This window comes from Amyelois transitella, chromosome 17, assembly GCF_032362555.1.
Source record: "Amyelois transitella isolate CPQ chromosome 17, ilAmyTran1.1, whole genome shotgun sequence".
Classification (NCBI taxonomy): Eukaryota; Metazoa; Arthropoda; class Insecta; order Lepidoptera; family Pyralidae; genus Amyelois; species Amyelois transitella.
Genome location: NC_083520.1, coordinates 6,757,044 through 6,785,005, shown reverse-complemented (window position 1 = coordinate 6,785,005; position 27,962 = coordinate 6,757,044). Strand labels below are relative to the sequence as shown.

The window sequence follows — 27,962 nt, the reverse complement described above, 5'->3', positions numbered from 1 at the left end:
CCTTGATAATACATAAACTTTCCTTTGCATTCACGCATTTAAATCTTTAATGTGTATTAAAGTATAAGTCTTTCATATTGGTTATGATTTAGTAGATATTATACCATAATTTAATAGGCATTGCAATCATCCGGTAGATTTATAATCGCCGCTAAAGATCACTGACAGTGAAATAATCGGTTGTCAAAGAGCAATGCCAAAAGCTTGACGGTTGGTCTGACTGCCAGATAGTACAAAATAATGATATACAGATGTGAAACTACATGAGTAAAGATCGTTCATGTGTTGAGATCTCGTTTCTTTTAAACTCTCTTTCATCTTCTTGTATTACCTACCACATTATAATAAGCTTCGGCTATTGCGCTTCGAGGCTTGAGTGGCTCAAGTCTAGAAGTAATATGCCACTGTGACCGGTTTTCGACATTGGCCTTTAGTGCCAATGGCGCCCAATCATTCCTGACACCAATTACATGTAAGATTCATGCACAGATTAAGATTTATTTAATCGTAACTTAGACCTTCATTCCTAGTTGTAATTGTAGTCATATCATTTACATTAATTTAATTTTGTCTTTAACCCTTCTTTGCATGATGATGGAAATTTCAATCATAACATTTAGTGAAGAAAAAAAGGTACTCAAAAACTGTAAACTTTAAATTTGTTGTTGCTGGCAACTTTATAAATGACTATTGCGTACAACAAAACTCTAGTACCAGTCTACTAGAAGAAGAATTACAATAAAAAAAGAAAGGTCACTTCGGTGTAAATTTCCCAAATGTAAAGGCTATTCCACAATTTCGTGTAATCAATGTGGAGTTAATTTGTGCTTGAATAAAAATAATAATTGTTTTTTAAATTATTATTTAGAATAAAGGAGAATAAGTAAACAATATCTTTTGACTTATTTAGTACTGAGCTATATATGTAACAATGCATAATGATGTAAATTTTCATCACTGTTTTTTAAATAATTCAAATTCTTATTTATACTAGGATTTTTTTAAATATTTTTCCTTTAATCTAGAGCATTAATTACATCAACCTGATTTATTTAAAAAAAAATAGGAAATATCATGCAAAGAAGGGCTAAAAACTTGGGGTTTGCTATAAATGTCATGTAAGTAAGTCATATTTAATTCTTTGACAAGAAAATATTTGGCAACGTTATTACGAAGCTTGCACTCAATCAACTTGGCTAAAGAATTATGCACATAGTGTTTAGGCTTTCATAACTCGGCCGTAGATTTCTCTGTGTAAATATAATGTTTCTGCAGACACATTATTTGTACTGATAGCTTGCTATCGAGCACCGCCGAGTGACGCTTTCGCCACACCTATGAATCACTGCTCGTTATTTTATGATGGTCGGTAATCGGTGTATCCAGAGATAGATGTGGAAAGGTACACGATTTAGTGGAAAAGGTAATTGAATGCTACCAGTCAGTTTAATTGAAAAAAACATTAATATCATCTTCAACTATTTTTCTTTCCTAATTTATTGCTGTTGTTCAATACCACAAAATTGTGCCTGAAATGCAACACTAGGCCCTGGATTCAAAGACCTATATAGTTTTACACTGTTCAAGTGTTGATATAGGTATTACATAATTTCTTATTACGTTTGGTTCTGTTATTCTAAGATTCTAAGGTGTAATTGATTGGTATTTCGATAATCTAGTTTAGATAAACAATTCAAGCAACCATAAATATTTCGCCCACATAGTTACAAGGCCCGCTTATGGCAACAGCTAGCGTTTCTCGGCCCCTGTCCAAAATTACGGCGTCTCTAAATTTATTCCCAATGTTAACTCTTTTGTTGTACTGAAGCGAGATCGCGAAGCGACAATAATAAACAACCCTCTTTGAAGATTTAAAAATAATCGTGTTTACGTGTCCCATTATCACGTGATGAGTAACAAGTGGAATCCCTCTTGTTTATTGTTAAGTGGATTGTTAGCCTTTTATCTAAGAAGTATATTTAAGGACAATTAGAAAAAAAAATAAGCATATCCGATTGTCTTTATTGATGTTTTGTTTGCAATGTAGTGGCCCCTCTTCCTTCAATCTTTGAAGATTAGCTTAGGCTATAAAATTCTAAAAAATTCATCAATAAGCTACTTCAATCAAAGTATAATTTATTTTAAAATTCACTATATACGTTACATTTTTGTGTACCAACTTCGCATAGTGTCAAGCTCAGCTACACATGCCAATATCTGCCAATCGTCACGTGCCATATTGGCGGGCAACAATCAGAAAATACCGCAAATCATGAGCGGTGAGACATTTTGCAGACGGCGCCTACAGTGATTCAGCCTGAACTGCGATTGCCTTTATAGCTGCGGTGGTGCCGCGGGGCGGCCGGGCCGTTGGCATCGGCACCGCTACATGACTAACCACTCCCGCTCTAGATACAATCAAAATATGTGACAAGTTTATTTCTATTCGGAACAACACATTCTGCCCTGCTCGATATAGTTGAGCATCTGCTGATTTTTTCGACGACTTAAGTAGGTCGGGGCTCGCTCCTGCGTCACGCGGCTCTGCCGCCGCACGCACTGCGCTTACGTTTACGCAGAAACGTTCTCCGTTATTTCAATGGCCTCGCAACATCAGTATCTGTAAACACTTTAAATACAATCTCAATTTTGACAGAAGTTGCTAAGGCTTTTCATTTAAAAAATTATGCATGAATTCTACATATTTTAAAACTTCCCACATATCTTTTCTGGCTGAGATTGACGTTTACATAATATGTTGTCAACATGTTCACTACTAATTAGTTTCATTTTTCTTTATCTGTGTTCCTAACATGATATGTATGCATATGCCCGAAATCCTTGAGATTGCTATTTATATAATTTGCCATTTTCCCCCTATTTTCTCTGACTGATTGACGATGATTTGGTTATTGCTTGGAAAGCAGGTTTTCTGAGGAAGGTTTATATAAATTCTACCCGTACAAAGCCGAGGCGGGTCGCTAGTGAAAGATCAAGCAAGTTATGTTATTATGCTGTTAAACTTTCACTTTGTAATTTTTTTTTTGCATAAATGTGCAATTTGCAGATATAATTGCTTATGTCAAACTTGCCATATGACTCTTACTTTTATCCTTGTCTTGAACGATTAAGGCGCGACGGTCAATGGATGCATCTTCAACACATAAAGCTCTAATCGTTTCAATAGTGCTTTTCTCCAAAAAGTTTTCGCTTGCCAAACATGGTAATAAAACATATCACTAAGGCTTTTTTCGCTGAACGTCATTCAGACGTAATTCAGACTCCTGTTGTTGTGTCGAATTTGAACGTGCGGCCGTGCGTCGAAACTGTTTGAGACGGCTCCTCCGAAATACCCGTGACTCACCATGCTATTTCACAACGCTACCTTTGCCAATAGCTTTTGTATTGCTTCCTATTGATACTAGAGATTCTTCCACTAATTGCCCACTTGGGACTTGGGAATGCTTTAGTCAAAGATTAGCAGCCTTTATTTTTAAAGGATTTAAAATGTGAAAAAAATAAATTTACATTTACGCTAAAACGGGCTTCATACAAGCACGGTAATCATAGCTCATTCTTAGAAAACGTACCTAATCGAAATTGATAACTTTACAACATCAGATAGCACTCAATACAACTTTCTGTTAAAAATGTATTCTGAAAGACACTTACATATATACTGTTAAAAGCATAAACGTATAAAAAAATGTAATACAGTAGCTTAAGGGCTCCATAAAATAAAGAAGTACCCATAAAAAGATTTTAGTTGTAATCAAGCTACGAATTACACAATAAGCCCTACTGAAGCCGTCACCGACTATAATTCAGTGTAATCCACTTCCGACACGCTCCGCCGCCCACTGCTCGTAGTAAACAGCACCACAACAACATTCTTCAAATCTAATCAAATTAGTTAATGTTGCACGTTAGCGCGTAGGCCAAGTATTGAAATAAATATTTATACCTTCCCATTTCAGCTGCTCATTTACACTTTGGCAATAAACACGTATACTCGTCTTTTGGGCTGTTAAGATGGTGATGTTGAGCAAGTTTAGGAATTCCAGATCTGTTCTTCTTATTAAGTTCTGTATTGTTTAACATAGAATCTCTTCTTTAAGATCATCTCTTTTGTCGAGCAAGTTTAGGCTTTTCTTATAAAGTTCTTTATTCTTTTCCTTGGACTTTTTAAATTTAAATCCTTTATATCTTGAAATCAATAACATAATAATATTCACTTGCTTATTTAATATACATTTAAAAACTTGTAAAGATTTTCCAAATGTCTTGTGGCGACAGATCTTGTCGTTTATTTCTGGCGATACATTCGACAACCCCCTAACGGTCGCACCGTTTAGTATAAAATCAGATCATCGCATCTGCCTGTCACAGGTTCCTGCTTAGTGTCTTAAAGATTCTTTGATGTGATCTGGTTATAATCTCTATATAACACATTAACGGTGACTGGCCCAGATCTAGTTTCCTTGGAGTTGGCACGAAATTGTAAACTGCCCTCTTTACGATAGGCGCTAAATACCCAGATACTCTTATAACCGATACATGTCGAATTTTACCTAACTACTTTTATTTAAAGTGTTATGTCTCCAGTTCACTTATTCCGTAAAGTACTCAGAAGTTTTGGCTTTTATTTATTCTCCTGTTTTAATTATAGTCCAATTTTAATTATTCTCCTGTTCAATCATTCTACGAATAGAATAGTGCGCCATACTATTATTAAATGAGTCCCGTGATAATTTTAATCTATTCTGCGTCTCTCTATTACCAATCTTTATAACTAGACTAGCGACCTGCCCCGGCTTCACACGGGTAGCATTCATTGATATACACCTTCCTCAGAAACCCACTTTCCGCGATTAATGCATACAAACAGAGAAAATAGGGGGAATTTCGTCGATTTCGTCGAAATATGTCGTGATGATCAAGACTACATCGACCATATAATAAATCGACCCGATGAATTTAACTTGTGTAACGCTTAATTTTAACTCTTTTAATAACACTTTAAACGCAAATAGTCGATGATGTTTGCATCGTAAAACTGGAACTTCCTTTTAATATAAGATGAAAGATGCACTACATTGGCTAACATGAGTCACACAAGTCTGTTGGCCTCTTCAAGAATAAAGTGTATTATTGTCCTTTGAATTCTTCAAAATTAAACGCAAGGACGCCTAATTTCGCTCTGCGAATATTTCCGGATCGAATGAAAGTGTCACCGGTGAATCAGTCTGTTTAGGGTTCCGTTACTCTAACGAGAACCTTAATCTATTAACATGTTCTCAAAAATTTGAAAAGAATACAACAAAATTATAAGCTGTCTGAATTTCTGCTTTCTGGTTGACGAGTAGATCAACTCAACCCGTGATGAGTTTTAAATTAGCCCTACCTTAAAGGGGACACTTTTTTCAAAGACACGAAAGAAAATCATCACTATAGAACACTCCGCACGAAGTAACGCTCGTTCATGACGAACTTTTTTTTAGTTGGAAGTAAGACGTAATTCTCTGCCACTCCACCCGTCGTGATCCCAACATTAAAAGTTTGGACATTCTGTGAATTTTTGGCACTGGGTATTGTATGATAAAGTAACTGAAAGAATAACGATGGACTCGCAAACACCTTCATGCTGATTAACTTTGGCCCTATAACTGAATGAAAATACTTATAAAAGATGCGTAATTTTGGGTACGTCTAATCAGGAGGCTTAACATTAGCTGGAATATGAGATGTTTCTATTAATATGGGCCAGAAAGTATATATTAGGTAAAAAAAATCATATCCTACCAGAGTAGAGTTTTGGCCACTCATTAATGTGTCCGAAGATTTATCATTAAAAAACGCGTATATGTTCTTGCGTCTTCCACCGCTGAAGTTTAATGAATATCATAACACTTGGCTCATGAAACGTCCTCAAATGTATGACCCAGTTCCCATTATTGTGTTAGATGGTATTTGCTTACAATTTCGTTAGAAAATATTCATTCTTAAAATAAACATTAGTAAAATTTCCAAAAAAATCCTAAAAACTAGCATTTTCCAAGCACACATTGGACTGAACCTAACTGTAAGAAGTACACAGCACCTTTTAATTATGCATTTAGTTCCTGTTAAAAATTACATCAGTCTGTGTTTTTCAAAAACAATAATTATCTAATATTGCTTTGTTTTCGCTACGTTGGTCAACTGCGTCTATAAATCATCAACTAATAGAATAAGTTGTCGGTTTGTGGACAATTTCCGCGAGGTGTCAACTAAGTGACGCAACCGGTCTGCGTCTGCCTTGCGTCGCGACGCTGCCAAATCGAAAACATATTAACGTATTAACGTCCACCGATCAAAGAGATTTCCTTCGCTCAGCTGATTTACAACACGCCCGCTACTGTCTTTACGGAATTATCTCTTCGGACTTTCATCAATCTCGACTCGAAATACCAGCCATAAAATTTCCAAAAAGATTTCGCCCACAAATTTTTGTTTCAAGAAGTTGTTTCAAAAATAAAACAGCGGCTGTTGTGTCATTTTTACACTTATCTAGACCAAAGTACACTCAATGCGCAATACGATCTTCATGATAAGAATTCTCGGATGCCAAGATTCACCCATTGTCATTCTTCAGTATGTGATATATAAACGCAAGCATGACATCTGAGCTGAGCCTGAGCACCGTAAAAATTGTCGCCCAAAGCTGCCAAAAAAATTTGTTCTGCCTGTCCTTAAGCGGTCTTTTGAAATTATCTGAAATTACACAATGAAATTATCTGTATTATGTAAAGACAGAACTTAGTCCTGCATTTGTGTTTAAATAGCAAGCTATTTAAAGAATAAACATAGAAACCTTCCAACGTAAATAAAAACCACCACGGCTAGGTAAATAAGTGCGCACATCGGGGCCACCGATTTCCTGCTGCTGGCTTTTCATATCGCTATGCCAAAATAAAATACACGGATAATTTACTGCTCCCGGTTTACGTTTTATGGCTGATCGAAGTTAGCAGTCGTAAAGTGTTAGTCATGTTTCGTCCGGTGGCCGTCGTCGGGTGCTGATCCGTCATCGGGTGTCTGCCTGTACTGCCGTCCTGTCTTCGCCTACCGCTCGTTAATTATCGCCCAACCTCGTTAACTACACTTCTAGCTTTCTACTTTCCACTTTCAGAAGTTTCAGACCTTAGAGATTTTTTTCATTATCAGTATCATTTGATTTATCATTCTTCTGCGTAGACCGATGCACCTTAAAAAATAGTCAATTCTTCCCTTTTCGCAATTATTTTCTTTTAATTCCTGTTTCTTTTTCATTTGGATATCTTTTAATGTTGCTTTTCCATAAACGGTAATTTCAAGTATTGTACGATATCTATCCTTTGAATTATCTATCAACATGATTTTCAAAAATTGCGTTAAATACCTTTAAGGATATGCTAACATGGCATATCACCATTATTTAGTTATAGAAACTTTAAATAAAATACACACTGACCACTACCGCTAATATATTTGCTGAAGATTTATGTCTTGGATTATTTTGGGCGTTCTTTAAGACTGCGTAAGTTATACTTTGGTAGTAATGAGCTATTAAAATACAAATTTGGCACGTCTCACCGGCTTTACTACTAGTATCTTAAGGGCACGTGCTACTTGATTTAACATTTTTTAGCTCTACAAATCTGTCAGCAAATGATTGCTAACATACACACGTTTATTATTATTGTAAACAAATACAATTGCATCGCAGCTGACACCAGAAATATTCGTATGTCTGTCAGCAAGTCTTTATGTTTATTTAAGCTAACGACTTACGATAATTTGCTACCCTTGTTGATGCTGTTGTTATGTCGCCGAAGATAAATTGCTTATTCCTTGAAACACCTGACGTAGGGCTGTTTATTGTTAGCCGCACTGTGTCACATGCTGATTATGAGATGCATTTACGTCGGAATTACGTTGATTTTGCGCACTGCACCTTGGCCCGTGCTAGTTGCAATCATTCTATGAATTAAGGGCCGCTGCGATGCTGCAATCGGGCCCTAAATTATCTCAAACAATCGCAGGCGAGCGTCCAACACTTGACCTGTCAATACAACGATTACGTGGCGTGATGTACTGCAATCGATGAATCAAAATTAGAGCAACCGAAAGCTTTATGTCGGCGAATAAAGTTGCATGTTGGTCCCGATCATTACGAGCGTAAGAAGCGTCGTGGGCGCGGGTCGTCGACCGGCTTCAGAGATCGGTGCGCGTGCGCCCTCCCAGCGAAAACGGCAGAAAACCTGACGAAGGGCGGCAGCACACGGCGTCCGCATTTAGCTCGGGCTGACGTCGCTGAGTCACCGCACCGTGAATAGCGTCGGTTTGTTTGTTGCACTGCGCGCTCCCGGCTCTCCCGCCGATTATTTCGAGCGGGCGCGGGTGCGGGTGCCAGTGTTGGGCGCACTGTCTCCGCGAGCGCACGCCATGACCCCGCTTCCCGCGCCGCCCGCGCGCCTGCGCCGCCTCCACTGCGACTCCGCCGGCATCGTCACCACCATCAGGGACACTGTCAGCTGTAGTTGGATATTTTATAGTGAGTGTCAACGGCACCACCCTTCGACACCCTCCGCTTGACCATAGATTGAACCCGCCCTTCGCGAGGAAATCTACTTCCTGCTCTGCGTCGCGACGGTAGTTGTCGAAAACCCACTTTGGATCACGGAAACGCATTGTTATGTGAACGTTAACCGTAACAAACGTATTTTTAGATATCAAAGAGTTATTCTGAAGTGATTTGTTCTGCCGTGCAAAATTATGGGAGGTGTATGAAGACTCGACGCCTTTTGTAATTTTATCAACTTCGCAGTAAGTTTTGGCGCTTCAGTGATAACCAAGTTTTGTCACATTGGTATACAAATCTCTCTAAAATGCAATACAGTAAAAAGTAAATTTACCGCATCCTTGATAAACATTGGAATGATTAATGTTTTATATGTATCAGTAGTATTCCTGTTGGATTAAAATGGCTTTCTATATTTCCTGTAGTATCAACTAAAACACCTATCACAGATAATAGTCGTTAATTGCCTTGTTTAGTCCACTACTGCCATCTATTTGTGGGATAAAGAATCGTTCTAAGAAAGCAGCAATCTAGGTGAAGCGTCTGACATCATCAAGCGGGAGTAAATATAACTCCTGACGTAGTTAACCCTGTGTGCGACTGCGTCCATTCCTCCAAACATTAGAATTGTTCTTGCGTTTTGTGTAAATCGGCTATAGTGATAAAGCTAAAATAGATGCCGAGTTTACAAGGATATCGTTGATCTTATATAGTCTCTGCGTACTCTTACCTGTAAGAATGTTTATATATTCCACATAAAAGAAGAAAGTGAATGATTGATATATCAGCGCACAGCCCAAACCGCTGGGTCTAGAGACTTTAAATTGTTTAGGTTCTTTATGTGGTGTAGGTGTTCACTAAGAGGGGATTTCCTGAAATTGCCGAGGGAACGGGAATTACGGTTTATGTTTCGTTGTACGCGGTCAGAGCCACGGGCGTCCTCTAGTATAGTCACATTAAAAAGGTATAAAATCTAAATAAATCGAATCAAAATCAAAATGCCACCGGTAGACCGAGCCAAGTCTTGAAATGACTTTATGATGGAATTGAGATTCAGATAGCCGTCGCCTAAAAACAGACTATAGCTGGCACGCACTAGTACCTATATAAACAATTGCAAATTTTGGTTGTCCAGACAGTAGCGGGTCCACGCAGGGCTCGGGCGCGCCGCCGCCGGAGCCGGACCCCGCGCTGGACTCCATGCACCTGATGCTGGACCCTCATCTCCGACCCATCTCTCCGGACCCCACCAGCGAAGAGTCCAAGAGGATCTACGAGGAACACAAGCAAATGGCGCCGGAGTACCTTAGGGTAAGTGTTCTTGTGAACGAGATTGCAAAGTTGTATTAAAGAAAATAGTTTAAATTGAAAACCTCCTTCTTTTATGAAGTCGGTTAATTAACCTGAAGAAACAAAACTTGATGCACCTGATGTTAGACTTTCATATTCAATATTATTACAACGAGGAGAGGCGCATCTATGAAAATGTTTGTTCCCTCTGATTGTATTATCTATTTCCCATAATATGCTTATAGTGATTAATATAAAAAACATAAACAACTAATATGCATGAACTGAGCAACGGAAAAAAGCTACTTTTAATTGAAATGAAATCTGAACAAACAACGCTCCTATTGAAAATGCGACAAAGTTGTCTCGGATTTTAAGGGAACGCGCCTAAAATTTTTATTATCGATTCCAGGTCCAAACAGAATTGGCATATAAGAGCAAGCAGAAGTCAGAATTAGAAGCACAAATGGATGAAGAAGAGTTACGGCAGAAGAGAGAAATTATACAGCTAGAGAATGAAAAGGTAAAACGTGTTTTCTAACTTTTTAAACCTTTTCGATTATTTCATTTTAAAGACACAATGAGTTACTGTTTAAAAGAAGCAATAATTCGTGTAATTTTCATAAGTTTTGAAATGATTACCCAAAGCTCATGTCAAAAATAGGAGATTTATTCGTATAAAGCGCCAATCACATGTTCTGATCCTGTTATCGAAAATGTAAGTGCTTGTTAAAAAATCTGAACAAATTTTTCACACTATAATCCATACCTAGTCCACACCTCAATTGAGTCATATACCTAACCACTAATATAACTTAATTTCAGGAATCGTTAATTAAACTGTACTGCAGTTTGAAGAAGCAGATAGCACGGGTGGAAAACGATCGATGGCTGCTAACCGACGACCTCCCGCACGAGTGACCGGCGTCCCCGCCTCCTCCGCCTCCTCCGCTGGACACGTCCGAACAAATCCGTCAGTGACTTTCCCTACCTTGCTAAGACTAATTTTCCACCGAAAGAGACATATCGGACCAAATCCGATGTCAAGAGGCTTTTATTTTTCACACTGTAGACAGAACTATTGAGGAACGTTGATTACACATGTCGTGTTTTTTTATCTTTCTGTATTTATGGTTAATCTCGGGGATGGACTAAAGGGAAGATGCCATACGCCGCAGTTAACATCGGACCAAATCCGTCAGTTAGTTTCATTCAATTCTCAAACTACCTTTTGGCCCAGTGATTCGATGCTAAAATTACTTATGTTTGCTTCAATGAAGAGCAATGCAGCTAGGAAGACCCAGAAAAAGGTATTTACTAAAAGTGCGAGTTTCTTTGTCAGATTTAGGGAAAATTCGATTTTAATTTTTGAACATGAAATGGCCTAAAACTGCACTATGTATGCGAATTCATGGACAAATTTTATTATTGTAAGAAGATTATTAGAAAATCACACCAAAGTGGATCTAATCAAAACTTGCACTTGATCATAGATAAAAGATATTTTGTTACCTTTTGTATTTCAACAAGATCACGGCCTCTCTGACTCCAAAGTAAAAGAGAGAGGGAAGATATGCCATATGGCTAGTCCAATCCTTGCATTTTGCTAATCATTGTCGAGGCATCAACCCAGTTTATTTTCGTTCAGATACAGGTGGAGTATATATCTTGAATGAATCTTTATTATGCCACGAGTTTGACACTAGGTAACTTATTTTAACACTTCCTTTCGGAGTAAGTCGATGTTTGATTTCTCCCTTTCTATTAGTTCCTACTCGGATTTGACACACAAGCGTGATAGCCTTATTACTTACCACTGCCACTGTACTTGCCACTACAAAGCCACTGATTAGTGCGTGAATAGATTGGACGCTAGCGGAGGCCGTAGCGACTTACGTAATGATCTCAGTCACACCAAACGAGCTTCCATCAAAGCTATACCCGAATTATTACAATGCATGTTTTGTCACTAGATATTATTATTAGCGTTTTATAATCACATTTGTATCACAGATATCGTATTATTTTATTAACAATCTTGTAGCCAAATCCTTAACGAATTAACATTATTTTCATTACAGAGTTTTGTAATTTAAAAAGTTTGAGTTAGCCATGTTTTATTCAAGTTGAACCACCAATTTTATCGATTTTATTTACCTTTATACCCACTCTTCGTATATTCGTGGATAATACGAATTGTATAAATATCGTCTGTATTATTGCAAAAGCACGTTTTAGTGCTTATATTGTGAATGAATAATATGAATTTACAACAAATTATGTAAACAAAAAACGATGTAAAGAAAGTTTTTGTACTTTTGTAAGTAATCATATTTATTTTGTGTGTATGATGTTTTGATGTATAAATGTACTATAGTTTTAGTTATAGATACCTAAGTGTAAAATGTTAAGTTTAATAAATATTAAATACTTACATAGCGTGTATTTATTTAATTCATTTATTTATATATTTATGTACATCATGGAAAATAAGAAAAAAATTGTCATATTAGTTTATCCTTAACAATGAAAACTGTCATACTGCATAGAAAAAAGACTACAGGCTGTATTGGTCTCGGCAAAGCTCTTTAGAATGATGTTAATTGCATTTTGACCAATACACAAATTTCCAAGTAGGGCTGGTCAGGTCAATCAATCAAGGCAATCAGGTCTACCATAAAAAAATATACTGTGTAACCATAACTTGTGACGAAAATACCTTGACAAAAATTTTCTAATAATAACTTGTAAATTTTTTTTGCTCTGGCCCATCCTGGTTGACCGGATAGGCACAAAATTACTTTATCATCATATCATCACTGCCTATGTCATTTGCAGCTTTGATAAGACGTGCTTCGTCACTGAAGACAGTGGGAGAAAAGAAGTCATATGCCTTATCTTATTATATATAATAGTTTTAGAGTCTAAAATAAAACCATTGTGTAAAATTCAGTCAAAACAATATTTATTTATCAAGTCACTTATAGGTTTGTTTATTGGAATGGTGAATGTATTACGATAAAATAAACGCGACTTTTGGCACTCGTTGACTGCTTGTCACACAATAAATACGATTCTGAGATTCCGACGTTTAAAGGTATTCAAAATGTACCTGTACAGACGAAACTACCAAGCAACCTACACTTATAGGTATTAGTTTAGTGGCTTACTGCGTCTTTCGTATTTGTATGATCCCTTGATTTGCTGTCTGTACAGTACTCAAAGTCGCCATTTAGACGAATCTTCGCATAACAAATTATTTACAATAATTACACTTTTACATGATAATTATAGTATTACTTTACAAAAACTCTTCTCTAAGAGTTGTAACGCCTTAGTTGGTTTTTTTTTTTTTTAATACAAATAATGTAGCAGAATAGCATGAAAATCTGCACAGACGAGGGAATATTGCCGGTCTTTTGTCTATTAATAACTCAGTACAAATGTATGAAACATTGTTACTGTTTTATACATTTGTACTAAGTCGTCATATCATAAACTAGAAATGTGGGCACTATCATTTAAATGAGAGGAGTGACATTAATATAAAAAAAATCACATGACGAATTTGATCTCGTCCGTCGTCTGCACATGTTTTTCATTATAACAAACCTTGATAATCTCCATATAAGGATATTCACACAAGAAACTGTGATGCATTCCATAAATAAATTAAATCTTCCGTTTTCTACACCTAGAATCTTTGTTACATCATATACATTACTTAGTGATATGGTCAATTTTATTGATGAACTTTAAAATAAATACTTTAGAAAGCAACAAAAAAATAACTAACATTAAAAATGCATTTTTACATAAATAATTCGGCATCGAGAGGACTAACACGACCCTCGTTTGAGTCTCGTCGAGCGCCTGGTTATTACTACATAATTCAAATATAAAATTATTCACATCAAATACTTTTGATTTCATTACATTTTCGTTGCTTTGAACATTTTACATAAATAATATTTGAAAAATAATTTCAAGAATTGAAGAATCTATATCTGTATAACTAAATGAAGGCAATTCCATAAAGACTCGTTGAAAGAAGCATCTAAATGTAGCATTATTCTAAAACTCGAAATCCATAAGGCAGCAAAATTTATAACTACTTTCAAATCCTATATGCGTAATATGGATAAACAACTTCTTTAATTTACGCATTGAATACTGAAACTATTGAACGAGAAAGGTATTACGTACTCGATGAATCTTTCATTCAAATTGCTAAATATGATAACACTATGCAATAAATGCAAGAACCAAAAAAATGTGGATAACAACCCTGCTTATATGTCTAAGATTAAATATATAATAATGTCAGAATATAATCTCCCATGTAGGTAGAACCATGTGAAAATAGAGGATATAGGAAGTAGTCTTTTAAATTTTTAACATATAGGAAGTTCTTATCTATTTACCGGCTAAATACAAACTAAGGACTGTTTTCTAGGCGTGCTGGTAAATAAAACATATTTTGAATAATGATAACCGAATTTTATAAAGTAAAATATTTGTCGAATACCAAATTTAGCTGCCACCTCACAGCACGCCGAGAAACGCGTCCGAGAAACGCAAGTGGCAAACTTTAAGGCAGTTTGGCAAACCGTAGCATTCCTGCCGCTACCCAACCAAACTATTTATTGTAACAAAAATAAAATTCTATATACGTTTTCATACGATGCAAACATTTCTCAAACACACTGCAAACCTTATCCTTTATCAGAGAAAATGTAGTACTGTACAGTAAATTGGATGAAATTGACCGGATGGTATGAAATATTCGTAAAAATTAAATGTAAGCCTAATGGCAAAGTTTAGCACCGTGGCGTCTCACAGTTATGCAGGTAGCCCTGAAGGATCTTTAAACCGCTCAGTTCAGGTCTGTTGGTGTTTATAATAACGTTTAAAAAAAATAAAGTTCAGTTTTTCATTATAAAGTTTAAGCCGCGGTTCTTGGCCGAAGGTGAGATATGATAATACACGACTTACAAGTACTGAGTATCCATTTAAATATTTAAAATGCTCTTCTATTAACTATTTCTTTTTGTTAACTACAGAAGAAAGATATTGAGACTATCTTAAATAAAAAAAATATATATTTCCGTTTATAAGGTATCCAAAATATCTTTACGCGTTCACATCAACACAACACAAGTAAAAAATCTCAACCTCAATTTCTCAGATTTCCGCAAACAAAATACAATATTTCTTAAAAATCATTAACATCGTATGTCTTATCTTGAATATAACATAGCGATAAATCACTACTCAGCGCAATACTAATTTGAGCAATATTTTTTATGATGAATAATACAACATGCATATTTTATGTATTGTCAACAATTCACAGGACCTCGCGCGTAGATATACTAATTAAATTTAATATAAAACTTTAGATATACATTAGAACAAGGAATTTTGATATCTAACGAGAGGGGAAGACTTTTATGGTCTATCGTTGTCGATCCTGAAAAAGATAAACATGACACTATTACAACCTTCGATTTTATTGAAAATCTTTTTTTCTTCTCAATCAGAAAGAAATTTGATTTTAAAAAATATTTGTCCTTTGGATGTTGTGTGTCAATACTTTTTAAAGCAGTTTTGATATCATGCAGGCAGACGATTATTAGAACATTGTCAAATCTTTTCGTAGAAAGTATCACTTAAAGTGTACCTTACATTCTGACTGTAGCGGACACTTTGATTTGGAACCAACAATAACAGAATATAGGCTTTAGATACTGAGATAATACAGATCTATCCACACCGCCACGAGAGGCTTGAAAAAAGCGTTCCTCGAGGGATAGGAGGAAAAAAGACAAAAAGTATAATACCATGTAATACATTTTAATATTAAACAGGCTTTGAACGGGGTTTGAATTCGGCACTGAATGGCTTTCCTTACTTTAACAACAAAATTCAATCAGGATCATTTGTTAAGACAAAAATACCAAAGTAAATGATGACCATTTGACGTCCATCTAATATAAAAAAAGGCTGCATCTAGTTACCTAGTCTATGCTATTGGCTTAGGGCAATTTCTATGGTTCTCACCTCGATAGCGCGCTTGACGCCGTCCCATTGGACTAGCTGGCCTCGTGCCTCTTGGCTTGCCACTTGAAGTCCACCTGCATCAGCCACTGCTGCCCCCGGGAGCGGTTGCACGGCCGCAGTAGAGGCTTCCACACGTCCGCCGACTCGGGCTTCTCTAGGCACATGCCCGTGTTCGTGTGTTTGATTACACGAGTCTGTTACGATAAACAAAAAAATAAATTACATGTAGATTCAGTCTAATAAATGATAGGTATATTCATATGGGACAAATTACACAGACCGAAATGGCCCCGAAGTATTTTTGAGACTTGTGTTATGAGATACTAACTCAACATAATTAGAATAATATAATCAAACCAAAATTAGGAAACCAGTTTCAAAATTTATTAATAAAAACGCTGTTTCCATTCAGGAGCTTTTCCGCAACCACCGATATAGGTACTTTTATTTCTAGAAATGAAAGAATTAGAATACTATCAGGACGGTTCCAAACCGCCTGATTATGGAAATAAATATCAAGTTTAAGTCGCCAAAAATTAAGCTTTTATGCTTTTTTAACACTGCAGTGTTAATCTTGCATAGGTCGTAGTTTCCCCTTTCGTTCGGTCCAAGGTAAACAGTAGTGCGCGGCAAAATTTTTAACCATTTGTTGTACATCTAAAGCTGTTAACGATCTGTAAACGATCGTTTAACGCAAAAAGCGTCAGACATAAACATTGGCGTTCGCAAAATACCCGTTTCCAAAATGCATAAAAAAGATATAAAATTGATTTTATAGAAACTTTGACACAAAGACGAAACAACCGGGATGAAACAGGAAAATTACTAATGATACCAAGAAAACACTAGTTTGAACAAAAGCACTCCCCTTTTCACTGAATTGTGACTAATAGAAAATAAAGAATGTGAAGGACAAAACTTCAGTTCCTGACGCGAGTGAATCATTAGCTTGGTTTGTTTCAGTGAAATAGAGCGGTTTTAGACTCATTAGCATTTCAGAGAAGATCTATTAGTGCAGATTATGGCTAGTTTCCTTGAAAGTATTTTACAAATTTAGCAGGAAATAAACATCTTGGACATTTATATGACTCCACGTGAAAGTAAAATTGTTAAGTCTATATTTTTTCGCCAATAATGTCGTAACAAAGATTCCACTTATTTTTTATTATTGTGTTCAAGTTATATTTTAAGAAGTGTACATGTCAAACCTCTAGAGTTACAGGTATGGGCTGTGCGTTGATAATGTCAGTTTTGAATCGTTAATGTTAGTCAATAGCTGAACGTGGCCATTCAGTCTTTTCAAGACTGTTGGCTCTGTCTACCCCGCAAGGGATATAGACGTGACCATATGTATGTATGTATGTTGAATCGTTATACCTTGGTGTCATATGTCCACTCCTGGTTGCCGCGCATGCCGTGACAGCGGATCAGCTTGATGGGGCCTCGCGGGTGCGCGGCGTCCAGGCAGTTGTCGTCCGACATTATTTGTTTGCGTTTCGTGTAAGCAAACACCTGGAAATTTATTCATATAAATACGTATTCCTCAAAATTTTGAGCAATCAGAAATGCAATATATCATCCGGACTAGCATGGCACGTGCAATCCGTGATCGTTTTCATCGCGCGATAAAATATCACTGTTTCGCTTTTTATTATGACGTGAAACGGGATAGTGATAGTTTTGGGGGCTATATCGTTGTTATAATGGGACACAGAGTTCTCGCAAAGAGGAAAAAATCGGAACAACGGCCAAGAAACCCCGGTTCTCTTCAATTAGTACTCAAAATTACCAACAAGATAATTACGGCTTATGTAATGTATGTCACGAACCTGATTCCCGCCCATTCCATGACAATATCCCATTCCGAGCGGCTGGCCGGCTTTGCCTCCAAGCGTGTCCAGACAGTTTGATGTTTCCGCGTTGCGTATCTGAAAACAAATAAATAGTTGTAATATAGTTAATTTTTAAGTAATTGATCATCAAAGAAGATAAATGTATAGCACAGTTCATTGAGAATTGAAATTATTTATCTTATCATAAAAAGAAGATAAGAAAACCTGTAATTTACAATAGGCTTTACTATACCTAGATGCTTGGTTGGATTTTGGTTTTCTCAATAAATAAAAAAGTAGTAAATACTCTAGACGCATAAAAGCGAACCCCGTATAGTATTGGTTCATTTGGACAGAGGTTGAGGTTAATTTTCCTTATATATTTCTTAAAAACAAAAGTCGAAAGAGAGAAACTCTTTCCAGACATCCATCCCTTTGATTGTCCTTTCGATCCATTCTTATCTTGAAATCATCCGACCATCATTTCCTTGGTCTCCCTCTATTCCTATGTAGTTTTGACCTATCTATATAAGTTAAAAAAAAATAATCCGAACCTCTCCTAGGTAATAGTAATCCAGTGGCATCTGGCTCTCAGGGTAGATATTTTCGAGGTACCATCGGAAGTTCTTGCATTTGAGTCGCTCACGCAGCGCCTTACGTTCGCTGACGTCACCAACGGGTACCGATAGTGCTCCTGCGCATTTGAATCCCATTAAAATTACATATTCTTTTTTAGAAAAAAAGAGTGATTCGGAGAGAATTTATCCCAAAAATTTAATTAAACAGTAAAAGTGATTATTCTTCTTGGGTTAGATCAAACTGTTTCTGTAGTCTCACAAAAAGAGTGTTATTTGAAAAGGGGTTTCAGTACGTCGAGTAAAAAATACCCATATTAATGTCACTATTCTATATGAATTACTTTTTGAGTTAGTGAAGCATGATTAAATGCGTCCAATGTAAATGTATGTGACGATGTATGAACACATGTTGGGTTAATATGTTATAAAATACTTTTCATGCAATTAAATAAACCATTACATTAAAAAACTATAAAATATAATGTTATATTCTATAACAACTAAGCGGAACGGTGTCATAAACGTACCATAAAATATATTTGTTAATGTAATTATTCTACACTACATTTGTTAATAAATAAATAGGTATAATAAAATATTTAGATTTTTTTATCACGGTTTGCACCAGTCTCACGTAGTTGTTATGTTGATAGACTATTCTGAAATCAAATGACGTAAATGAGACCTAATCTTATTATTTCTAACACACGGTAATAACCCCGGAATTAAATTCATCAAAAATTAGAAACACATTTAGCGTGTTATTTCATCGAACAAGAACAAATCACTTTTTTAATTTCTATTAGTACCTCAAATGTAAGAAAATTAAGTCCGTGTCCAGCAATAGACTTGCTGTAACATGCGGCAACAAAACGTATTGTTTATAAAAAAAGTAGTGCCATTTATCCAGTTTTAAGTCCCATAGACAATAAATTAGTCGTAAGAGTGCTCAACAAGACCTCCTCCCTCTAAGAGTCCATTTCTCTAAGTTCTTAGTTCTATAAAACTTCCCACTCTCTTGAATCCTCAACACAAATTTGATTTCAGAACAGCGCACGCCAAACACCTGGGTTAATTTTGTAGTAAAAATTCTTCCAGTCGTCAAGCCACACTTCGGCGAGGCGGGCGTTGTTGTGGTTGACGACGCGGCCGGTGCCCCCCGGGAACGTGTAGGGCGTGGTCTTGCGGAACACGTGGCCGACGTGCGAGCACGGCGCGATCTCCAGCGTGCCGCCGCACATCCACACCTGACCACTCGTTAGTTAAGCTTTGACAGCCAGTGGCTTGTTCCAAATTTAATTTTAGCTCGGAAAATAATGACAATAATATTTTTTTTTGTGACCACAGCTTTAGTGATTTGCTTTTATAAGGCAGTGACTTTTGAAAGTAAATATTTTTATGTCTCAGAGATGAGATTTAAAATTGATTCGCGATTGTACTTTTTAAACCTTTAAATGAGATTTATATTTCTTTTAAATATACTTTTGTACATAGGAAAGAGAGCCCTTATTAGATTAAAAATAAAATTCGTTGGAATATTTAGTAAAAATATTCACGGAATTTTTATAGCAGAAGCTGATGTACTTGTTTGTTAACATTTGATGCTTTGATTTGTTTAATGAACCCTTAAAACGTATATATGTATATATTATACACGACTAAATAAATACTGTTAATAGTACATTTTATCAACCATGGGCAATTTCCTAAAACAATACACACAAAATATTAAATTACATAATTATAAATTAAATATATAATTTTGGTGAAATATAAAGTAAAGGGCCTATTAAGACTGATGTTAATGTTAAGGGTTAATGCTATTGCTTAAACGACACATTAAGTACCTACGAAAAAGGTCTACACAAATTAAGTAAAAATATTTTAAGGGTAGGTTTAGTCAAGAATATTGAATATCTTTTCTTTATAAACGTTAAAATGATTAAGCTTAATTCATTTGACATAACTGTGGAAAAATAGCTTTATTGTTCTTCATATTTTGTTGGATTTTAAGTCGAAAAGTTGTTCAGTATGCATTACCTAAACCGTCCTAAAAAAAATACTGAATTTGTGTTGACCTCATACAATATATTAATTCTATTAAGCCATGATAACTGGCCAAGAACAATAGCAAATAAATGAGTTCTATTTATACATAATTACATAATACAGGTTTATTATAATTACAACACTACATTTTACATACTTTGGCAAAATTAATATACACTTGCTGTCGCTCTTGACCAAGGAGAATTGCTGTGGTTATTATTTTAATATCTGCATCTAGAAAATACCTCATTGCTTCTGCATTTAGAAGAAGCAAAATAAAATAAAAACAATCGTAGAGTAATAGAAGTAAAACAAACAGATAAGATAACAAAGATAAATAAAATAAGAACGCTGAAATAGAGAAAAAAAATCAAATGAGATGAAGCGACATTAATGAAATGATAAATACTTGGCCGCATGTGTTCCGTAGGCATTACTTTCTTTTTAAAATTAAAACGTAATGGCTTTAGCATAAGATGGCTTTTGAACTTTATACACACCTATATTCGACATACAATAACTAAATTCAAAATGAAACAATAATTGAAAGACTACTTTCTCAAGACCGGGATATTCAGTGCTTGGAAGCAGAATTTTCAACACCATTTCTGTGTCTATTTCTTACAATAGCAGGTAACAAACGTCCTCAAACGAAAAATCATTTTCTTTTAAATTATTTGAATATGGAATTTACGTAAACGCCAACAGGATCAAAGTGGCCAGTGTTGAAATGAAATGTAAGTTAAAAAAAATAAAAACAAGTGGAATGAAACCAGTACATGCAATGAAGATGAATGCAGCCGCAATGGCTTCGCGACGGTGGGTCGATGTTAATGACGTCACAACTCGGCGTTTGTTAGTGAATCCCAAGCCACAACAAAACTTTGTATATTTAACCTCTGTACTGCCATTTTGCTGTCATTAAGGGCCATTATAGTGTTTCTTTGAAAACAATATAAATAAAATTGCATTAGAGATTGTACACCCGGATGCTTAATTTGTACCACTCTGATCTGATGCATAACTGCATGTCATAAAACAGAGATTAATGTAATGCAAAATTTTATGACGGTTGTAAATAAAGCTGAAATTATATCTTCTAAAAAAGAAGTTTCTAGACAAATTATTTTAAACTTTATTGAGCTAAAATAAACAACAGTTTTACTTAATTCCAAAATATTTAGCCCAAACGGCATATTCCGTTTTTCTATTGACTTTTCAGAATGGGCACTATTGGGCAATGAAATATCATTGGAAATAAATTTCTAAAAACGTTTCTTTTTCAAAATATGAAAGAACCACAACCGCCAGTAATTTTGCATTGACCGATCAAATCATCAACCAAAACCTAGCAAAATAGCAGTGACATAGTTCAAACTCGAACCTGGGTTCATGGCATAATAGAACTCGCCCCACTCGTCCATCCACACTTCGGCGACTCGCGCCGCGTTGTGGAGCACCACATTCTGGACGCCCCCGGGGAAGGTGTACGGGGACTTGTCCCGGAAAACGTGGCCGACGTGCGAGCACGGCACTATCTCCAGGCGGCCGCCGCACTGCCATACCTGGTAGACCCCCATTCGTATTTTTATAAACAGTCTAAATCCCCTTATCGAAAATCTTAGTCCTTTCAATCACTCCTCCATTGGCGTTAGACACCATCGTCACCTCACTGAAGAGGGTGTGCCCTTTTATAAAAATTTTGGATTGGGTAAATCAGGTTGTTACACGAAGCGACTCCCGTCTAACCTCGGCAAACCTAACCTACATTAAATAATGGCAAAAGCTGCACTAGACGAATGTATTCTCTAAATCGCCTTTTACGACTGTGGTTTTGGAGCACCAAATTCTGGGTGCCCCCGGGGAAGATGTACGGGGATTTGTCCGGGAAAACATAGCCAACGTGCGAGCACGGGGCTATTTCCAGCTCCGCACCTGGTAGGCCCCAGTCGGTTTTTTTTTTTTACAAACTGTCTTAATCCCTTTATGAACAAAATATATTAAAACAACATACCTAAATTTGTTTTTGCTCCTGTGTATGAATTTCATGCCACAATAATTTTACTCAAAATTTTAACAAAATTGGTAGTATATTGACTATCCGTGGAAAGATAAAATTGTCACCTTTAAGGCGTAACTAGTTTCGAGTTATCAGTCAAATACTATCTAAAATAACGTACAACTTCGTTGTATGACAAGGTTTTACGAATAAAATGCAAGTATCAAAGAATATATTTTTTAGATACAACAAAAGAAAAGAGAAACTTTTCACCCGTTAACCCATTTAGGAATTACGTATGTACTTCCTAAATGGGTTAATGTCTCAAAATTGCCTGAACGCTGTTTAAATAACAGTTATAATTATTATGTATGTGGCGCCGCAAGTAACTTTGACATTTTCCGTAATCCAAATATTGAAATAAGTATTTGTCGTAATATTTACTTCTAATAAGTAGCATGTTATATTAACGTACGCACCTGTCTTACGCAAACTAACAATATGGCGTCCCATAATAACCTCGTACTATTGTTATAATAAAATAACAAATGAACTAGTTATATTACGTTTACTTTTCTGGTAATAAAATTAACGTTCAAGTAAAAAATAATATTGAAAAGAGTATATATAACCGTATTTTGGATATTATATTTTAACGTTTCTCATAAGACAACAAAATGGTTAATGGTGCAACAAAATTATGGGTAAATCAAGTTCAAGTTAAAATTTTATTCATATAATTCTTAAAAATGAAACACTAACTTTCACAAGTCAACAATCATGTGAATTATGTGAATGTTAACAAAACAAATTTAAGACAAATGTGTAGAACAATTATATTTTAATTAAACTGAATTGTTCGATAACAATAAGAAAAAGAACCGTATCAAATTTCATTACCCATATACAGTTGCACGGTTTGTCACACAAGTATTATTGTGCGACACTAAACATACAATCGTCGACAAAAGGCTTTAATTATAATTTGTTGTAGGTATTTGTATTGCACGCTGGCAACACAATTATAATAGATGTGCAATTGTGCAACTATTCAGTTTTACAATAAATGTACGTTTACTAGTCTAACTTGAATGTATTCAATAGTCTATCATATACGATTGAACGCTATTGAATAAACCTGTAAATAATGAACTTTCATTGAATAATAAAAATAAATAAGAATAGCTAGGCTACAAATAAGTCAATAATTAACATCATAAACAGTGTTTCACTGGTGGCATCATTTATTTAGATTACTTATTTACAATTAAGTTTGGTGATTTTAATGTTTTTATTATATTTTGTTGGTGACTGTACATCGCTCAGTTGGATCAATATTGACTTGATTGTGACGTATTATCTGTTATAAATAAAAATTGACTTTCTTATCAATAATAGTTTTATAATGTTAAATATAGTTACATAAATGAGAATATGTAAAATGAGATACCTACAAAAAAGTAAAATTCTTTATCGCGAATGTTCGAATTTGAATGTTTTTCAGATACGAGATTCGAACAATATTTTTTGTTTATAAGGTGTTAAGAATAGGTATCTAACTATTAATTACAAATACAATGGCTTTTTTAAGAAAAAAAAGTCGTGATACATTTGGTATAGTCTATATGATAAGAATTCGCAAAACGTCGTCATACACGCAGTATTTCGAAACAGAAAAAAAAAACATCATATATTGTAATCAACAACTACCAAATCTATACGATCGATTAATTTACCGATTAATCGTTAGTGAATACAAGTAAAGGCAAATTAACGTCTACCAAATACACCGATTTTTAATCGTATAGCGTTTATAAATCGATTATACTGTTGATCCATACCAAAATGTTAGAGAAAAGATTTGTATTTTTGTTTATAACGAATAAAAACAAAAACTTCTAGACTGCCTTTGACAATATTGGGCACAAAGACAGACAAAACTTTCATGAGTCCACGAGAGTCCAATTTCCACGAGAACGAAGCCCCGCAAAAGCTAGTTCATTTTTTTTAACCAAGGACTATTATTAACCTAGAAATTATATAAACTTCATACGATACCCTGAAGCTCATCTCCAAGTTCTCGCCTCCCCAAATATCCATGCCCTCGTCGTAGGAGCCGATCTTGTAGAAGTACTCGCGATCTATGGCGAACAGCCCGCCGGCCATGGTGGGGGTGCGTAATGGCGCCGTCCTATCGCCGCCACGCCGCGCCATTTCTCTTTCGGGGACGCGATACCTAGGAATTTAATATTGCATGGCTAAGTTTTAAAGTGAAAAGATGTAATCCCTGCCTCCTTTTCCAGGAAAGAGATGTGATGAAATGTATGTATGGTTTAACAATATAAAATATCCATAACAATTTCACGAATTTATCCCATACGGGGAAGACAAAGATATTATCCGTACGCCGACAAAGTTTGTACGAGTACGTGTAACTAATAGTCACAATCATAAACCTACGTTTAATCACGCCTGTTTCCTGAAGACGTAGACAGAGACTATTGTCTCCACGCGTATTTGTCCTCTCCACTGTATCAACCTTTTCATTGACGCTTATATTAAAAAAGAAATCTTTATAAAGAAATGTGACACTGAATTAAAAATTAATGCATGAAAAAATTAACATAGCATAGCTAAACATAGGCACCAGGCAATGTTGTAGATTACAACCAGGAACCCGATTAGATGAGGAAGAGAAAGAGAACATAACCATTTCATACATCCCATCTGTAAAGACAAAAAGCGCAGATCGAAATCAATGAGTATCAAATACACCACAATCGATGGTGCGATAACATTTGTTGAAGCCGGTTACCGGTTAGACCTAACCACACTTAGATTGTTTCAACGATATCTACTAAACGCTGCATCAAAAGACCTGTAACCTACGCAGACAGGTCAGTATTGCTAAACATCGATGCAGTAGCAATCTATCCTGTTTGCTTTGCCCTAGCCGATGTTATCGTCTCGCAATTCAATACACGTCCTATGCCTATTAGCCAAATAATAATTGCCGGCCGCACACAATAGCCGAACAATGAAAACAATCACCGTTGCGTCTACAATACACCTCAGAAACTATAGAACAGAATTTAAGTAGGTTTAGCTAGTTTATGTATGTTCTCTTTCATTCGACCTCTCTTAACATGACTAAAGCCATCTACAGATTGACTGAACAAATAGACAAGAATAAGAACATTGAACGGGGAAGGCATAGAACATACATTTATATAATCGCTTATATCCTTTGCGGAGTAGACAGTTTACGTTCAACGGAATGGCTTTTTGATGGAATTGAGATTCAAATAGTAACAGGTTGCTAGCCCTTCGCCTTCAAGACGAATACCCAGTTTTTTAGCATATAAAGCAAAAAATTTAATCTTGGTGAAAGGTCAGATCAAATATGCCCCAAACCGACGTACATGAATGAATAAAATTTTGAAAATGAACGAAGCGTAAGAATTATAGCAAGAAGTTGAACCTAAACTCTGGCTACCTTTTTGAGAAAAACCCGTGATTTTATGTATGTTTGGTCGCCTTTGCAGAGAACTACACCGAAGTTCTCATAATAGATACCAAACTGCATACATACATACATACATAAAATCACGCCTCTTTCCCGGAGGGGTAGGCAGAGACTACCTCTTTCCACTTGCCACGATCTCTGCATACTTCTTTCGCTTCGTCCACATTCATAACTCTCTTCATACAAGCTCGGCGGTTTCGGGTACTTTTGACCTGACCCTTTACCAGGACGTCCTTAATTTGATCAAGATACGTTCGTCTAGGTCTTCCCACTCCGACCTTTCCCTCCACACTCTCCTTGTATATCTGCTTAGTCAACCTGCTTTCATTCATCCTCTCCACATGACCGAACCATCTTAACATACCCTTTTCTATTCCTGTAACTACATCTTCTTTCACATCACAACATTCCCTTATCACGCTGTTCCTTATCCTGTCACTCAATTTCACACCCATCATACTCCTTAACGCTCTCATTTCCACTGCATTTATTCTGCTTTCATGCTTCTTTTGCCATACCCAACTTTCACTCCCATACATTAATGTCGGGACCAACACGACCCTGTGCACAGCCAGTCGAGCCTTTTTGGATAGTTTCTGACTGCTCATAAAGGCATGCAAAGCTCCATTCACCATGTTCCCCGCGTTCACTCTCCTTTCAATATCACTATCATACTTGCCATCTGATGTAAACTTTGATCCTAGATATACAAACTCTTTCACTTGCTCCACTTTTTCTCCTCCAATCAAAATATTACATGCTGTCATTTCTTTCTCCATTTCAAAAACCAGTGTTTTAGTTTTACTTACGTTCACTTTCATTCCTTTCTCTTTTAAAGCTTCATGCATACAGTTTACCATCTCCTGTAACTCCTCCGCTGATGACGCCAGTATAACCTGATCGTCGGCATAGAGCAGACATTTGACGAGTAATTCATTCATCCTTAATCCACTTTCAGACTCTTTCAAATCTGTCAAACAACTATCCATAAATAGGTTGAACAGCCACGGTGACGCAACACATCCCTGCCTAACACCTTTCTCAATCTTAAACCACTCAGTGTGCGCTCCGTTTATCCTGACACAAGCACTCGAATCCTCATATAAGGATTTCAGTGCTCGTATTAAGAGACTGCTCACCCCATGCATAGAAAGTGCTGACCACAATTCATTCCTCTCAACTCTGTCATAGGCCTTTTCCAGATCTACGAATGTGCAATAGACTTTTTGACTCTTGGCCAAAAACTTTTCGGCTATGCACCGCAAGGAAAAGACCTGATCAGTACATCCCATTCCCTTTCGAAATCCCGCTTGAGCATCCCATATTTTGTCATCAGTTTCATTCCTGACTCTATTAATCAATACCTTAGCATACAATTTGCCGACGACGCTAAGCAGGCTTATACCACGATAATTTTTGCAGTCCAGCTGTGACCCTTTTCCTTTGTAAAGTGGCACGATAACAGCCTTACACCAATCTTTTGGTAATCGGCCGCTTCTCCAACACAAATTGAAAAGGCAGTACAACTGACTAGCTACTACGCCTTTTCCTGCTTTAAGCATCTCGACCGACACTCTATCACACCCAGCAGCTTTTCCCGCTTTCATACTCTTAAGTGCTTCCACAATTTCGAACATTTCAATTTCGCCTTCCATCTCATTCTCTTTTTCTTCGCTATAGCAGAAATCTTTCTTATTTCCTTCCTTTTTTTCAAATAAACTTTCAAAATAGTCCTTCCATATCTTTAGTACACATTCTTCTCCTTTCACAACGCTACCATCCTGGCATCTGATCCTAGTCAGCTCTCTGGTTATAGTATTTCCTCGGGCTGACCTTACGGATTTCCAGAATACTTTCAGATTTGACTGAAAGTCTTCTGATAGCCTTTTATCAAAATCCTCTTTATACTCTTCTTTCTTTCTAATCACAGCTTTCTTAACCAAATCTTTCATTTTCTTATATTCCTTACGTGCTTCATTCACATCTTCATCTATAACCTCTTGCATTCTTAAGTTAGCTTTTG

The 27,962-nt window shown here is 36.1% G+C and overlaps 2 protein-coding genes across 4 annotated transcripts in view; one reads left to right on the top strand and one right to left on the bottom strand.

Annotated features, from left to right (window-relative positions):
• LOC106134345 (mitogen-activated protein kinase kinase kinase 7) overlaps positions 1-27,962 on the top strand; it is an 84,678-nt gene that overhangs the window by 13,766 nt on the left and 42,950 nt on the right. For 2 of the 3 annotated variants that reach the window (XM_013334366.2, XM_013334365.2), the window contains exons 8-10: positions 9,738-9,913; positions 10,305-10,415; positions 10,718-12,312. In XM_013334366.2, the coding sequence (XP_013189820.1) occupies positions 9,738-9,913; positions 10,305-10,415; positions 10,718-10,813 (383 nt within the window). In that variant the 3' untranslated portion in view covers positions 10,814-12,312. Of the gene's footprint in view, positions 1-9,737; positions 9,914-10,304; positions 10,416-10,717; positions 12,313-27,962 lie in introns of those variants that run through there. The other variant, XR_009657219.1, reaches the window with a different exon arrangement.
• LOC106134319 (polypeptide N-acetylgalactosaminyltransferase 5) overlaps positions 12,831-27,962 on the bottom strand; it is a 32,301-nt gene continuing 17,169 nt past the window's right edge. The window contains exons 8-14 of the mRNA XM_013334336.2: positions 24,472-24,649; positions 21,799-21,979; positions 18,342-18,481; positions 17,785-17,883; positions 17,333-17,467; positions 15,956-16,149; positions 12,831-15,365 (exon numbers count right to left, since the gene is read on the bottom strand). Of these exons, the coding sequence (XP_013189790.1) occupies positions 15,988-16,149; positions 17,333-17,467; positions 17,785-17,883; positions 18,342-18,481; positions 21,799-21,979; positions 24,472-24,649 (895 nt within the window). The 3' untranslated portion in view covers positions 12,831-15,365; positions 15,956-15,987. The remainder of the gene's footprint in view (positions 15,366-15,955; positions 16,150-17,332; positions 17,468-17,784; positions 17,884-18,341; positions 18,482-21,798; positions 21,980-24,471; positions 24,650-27,962) is intronic.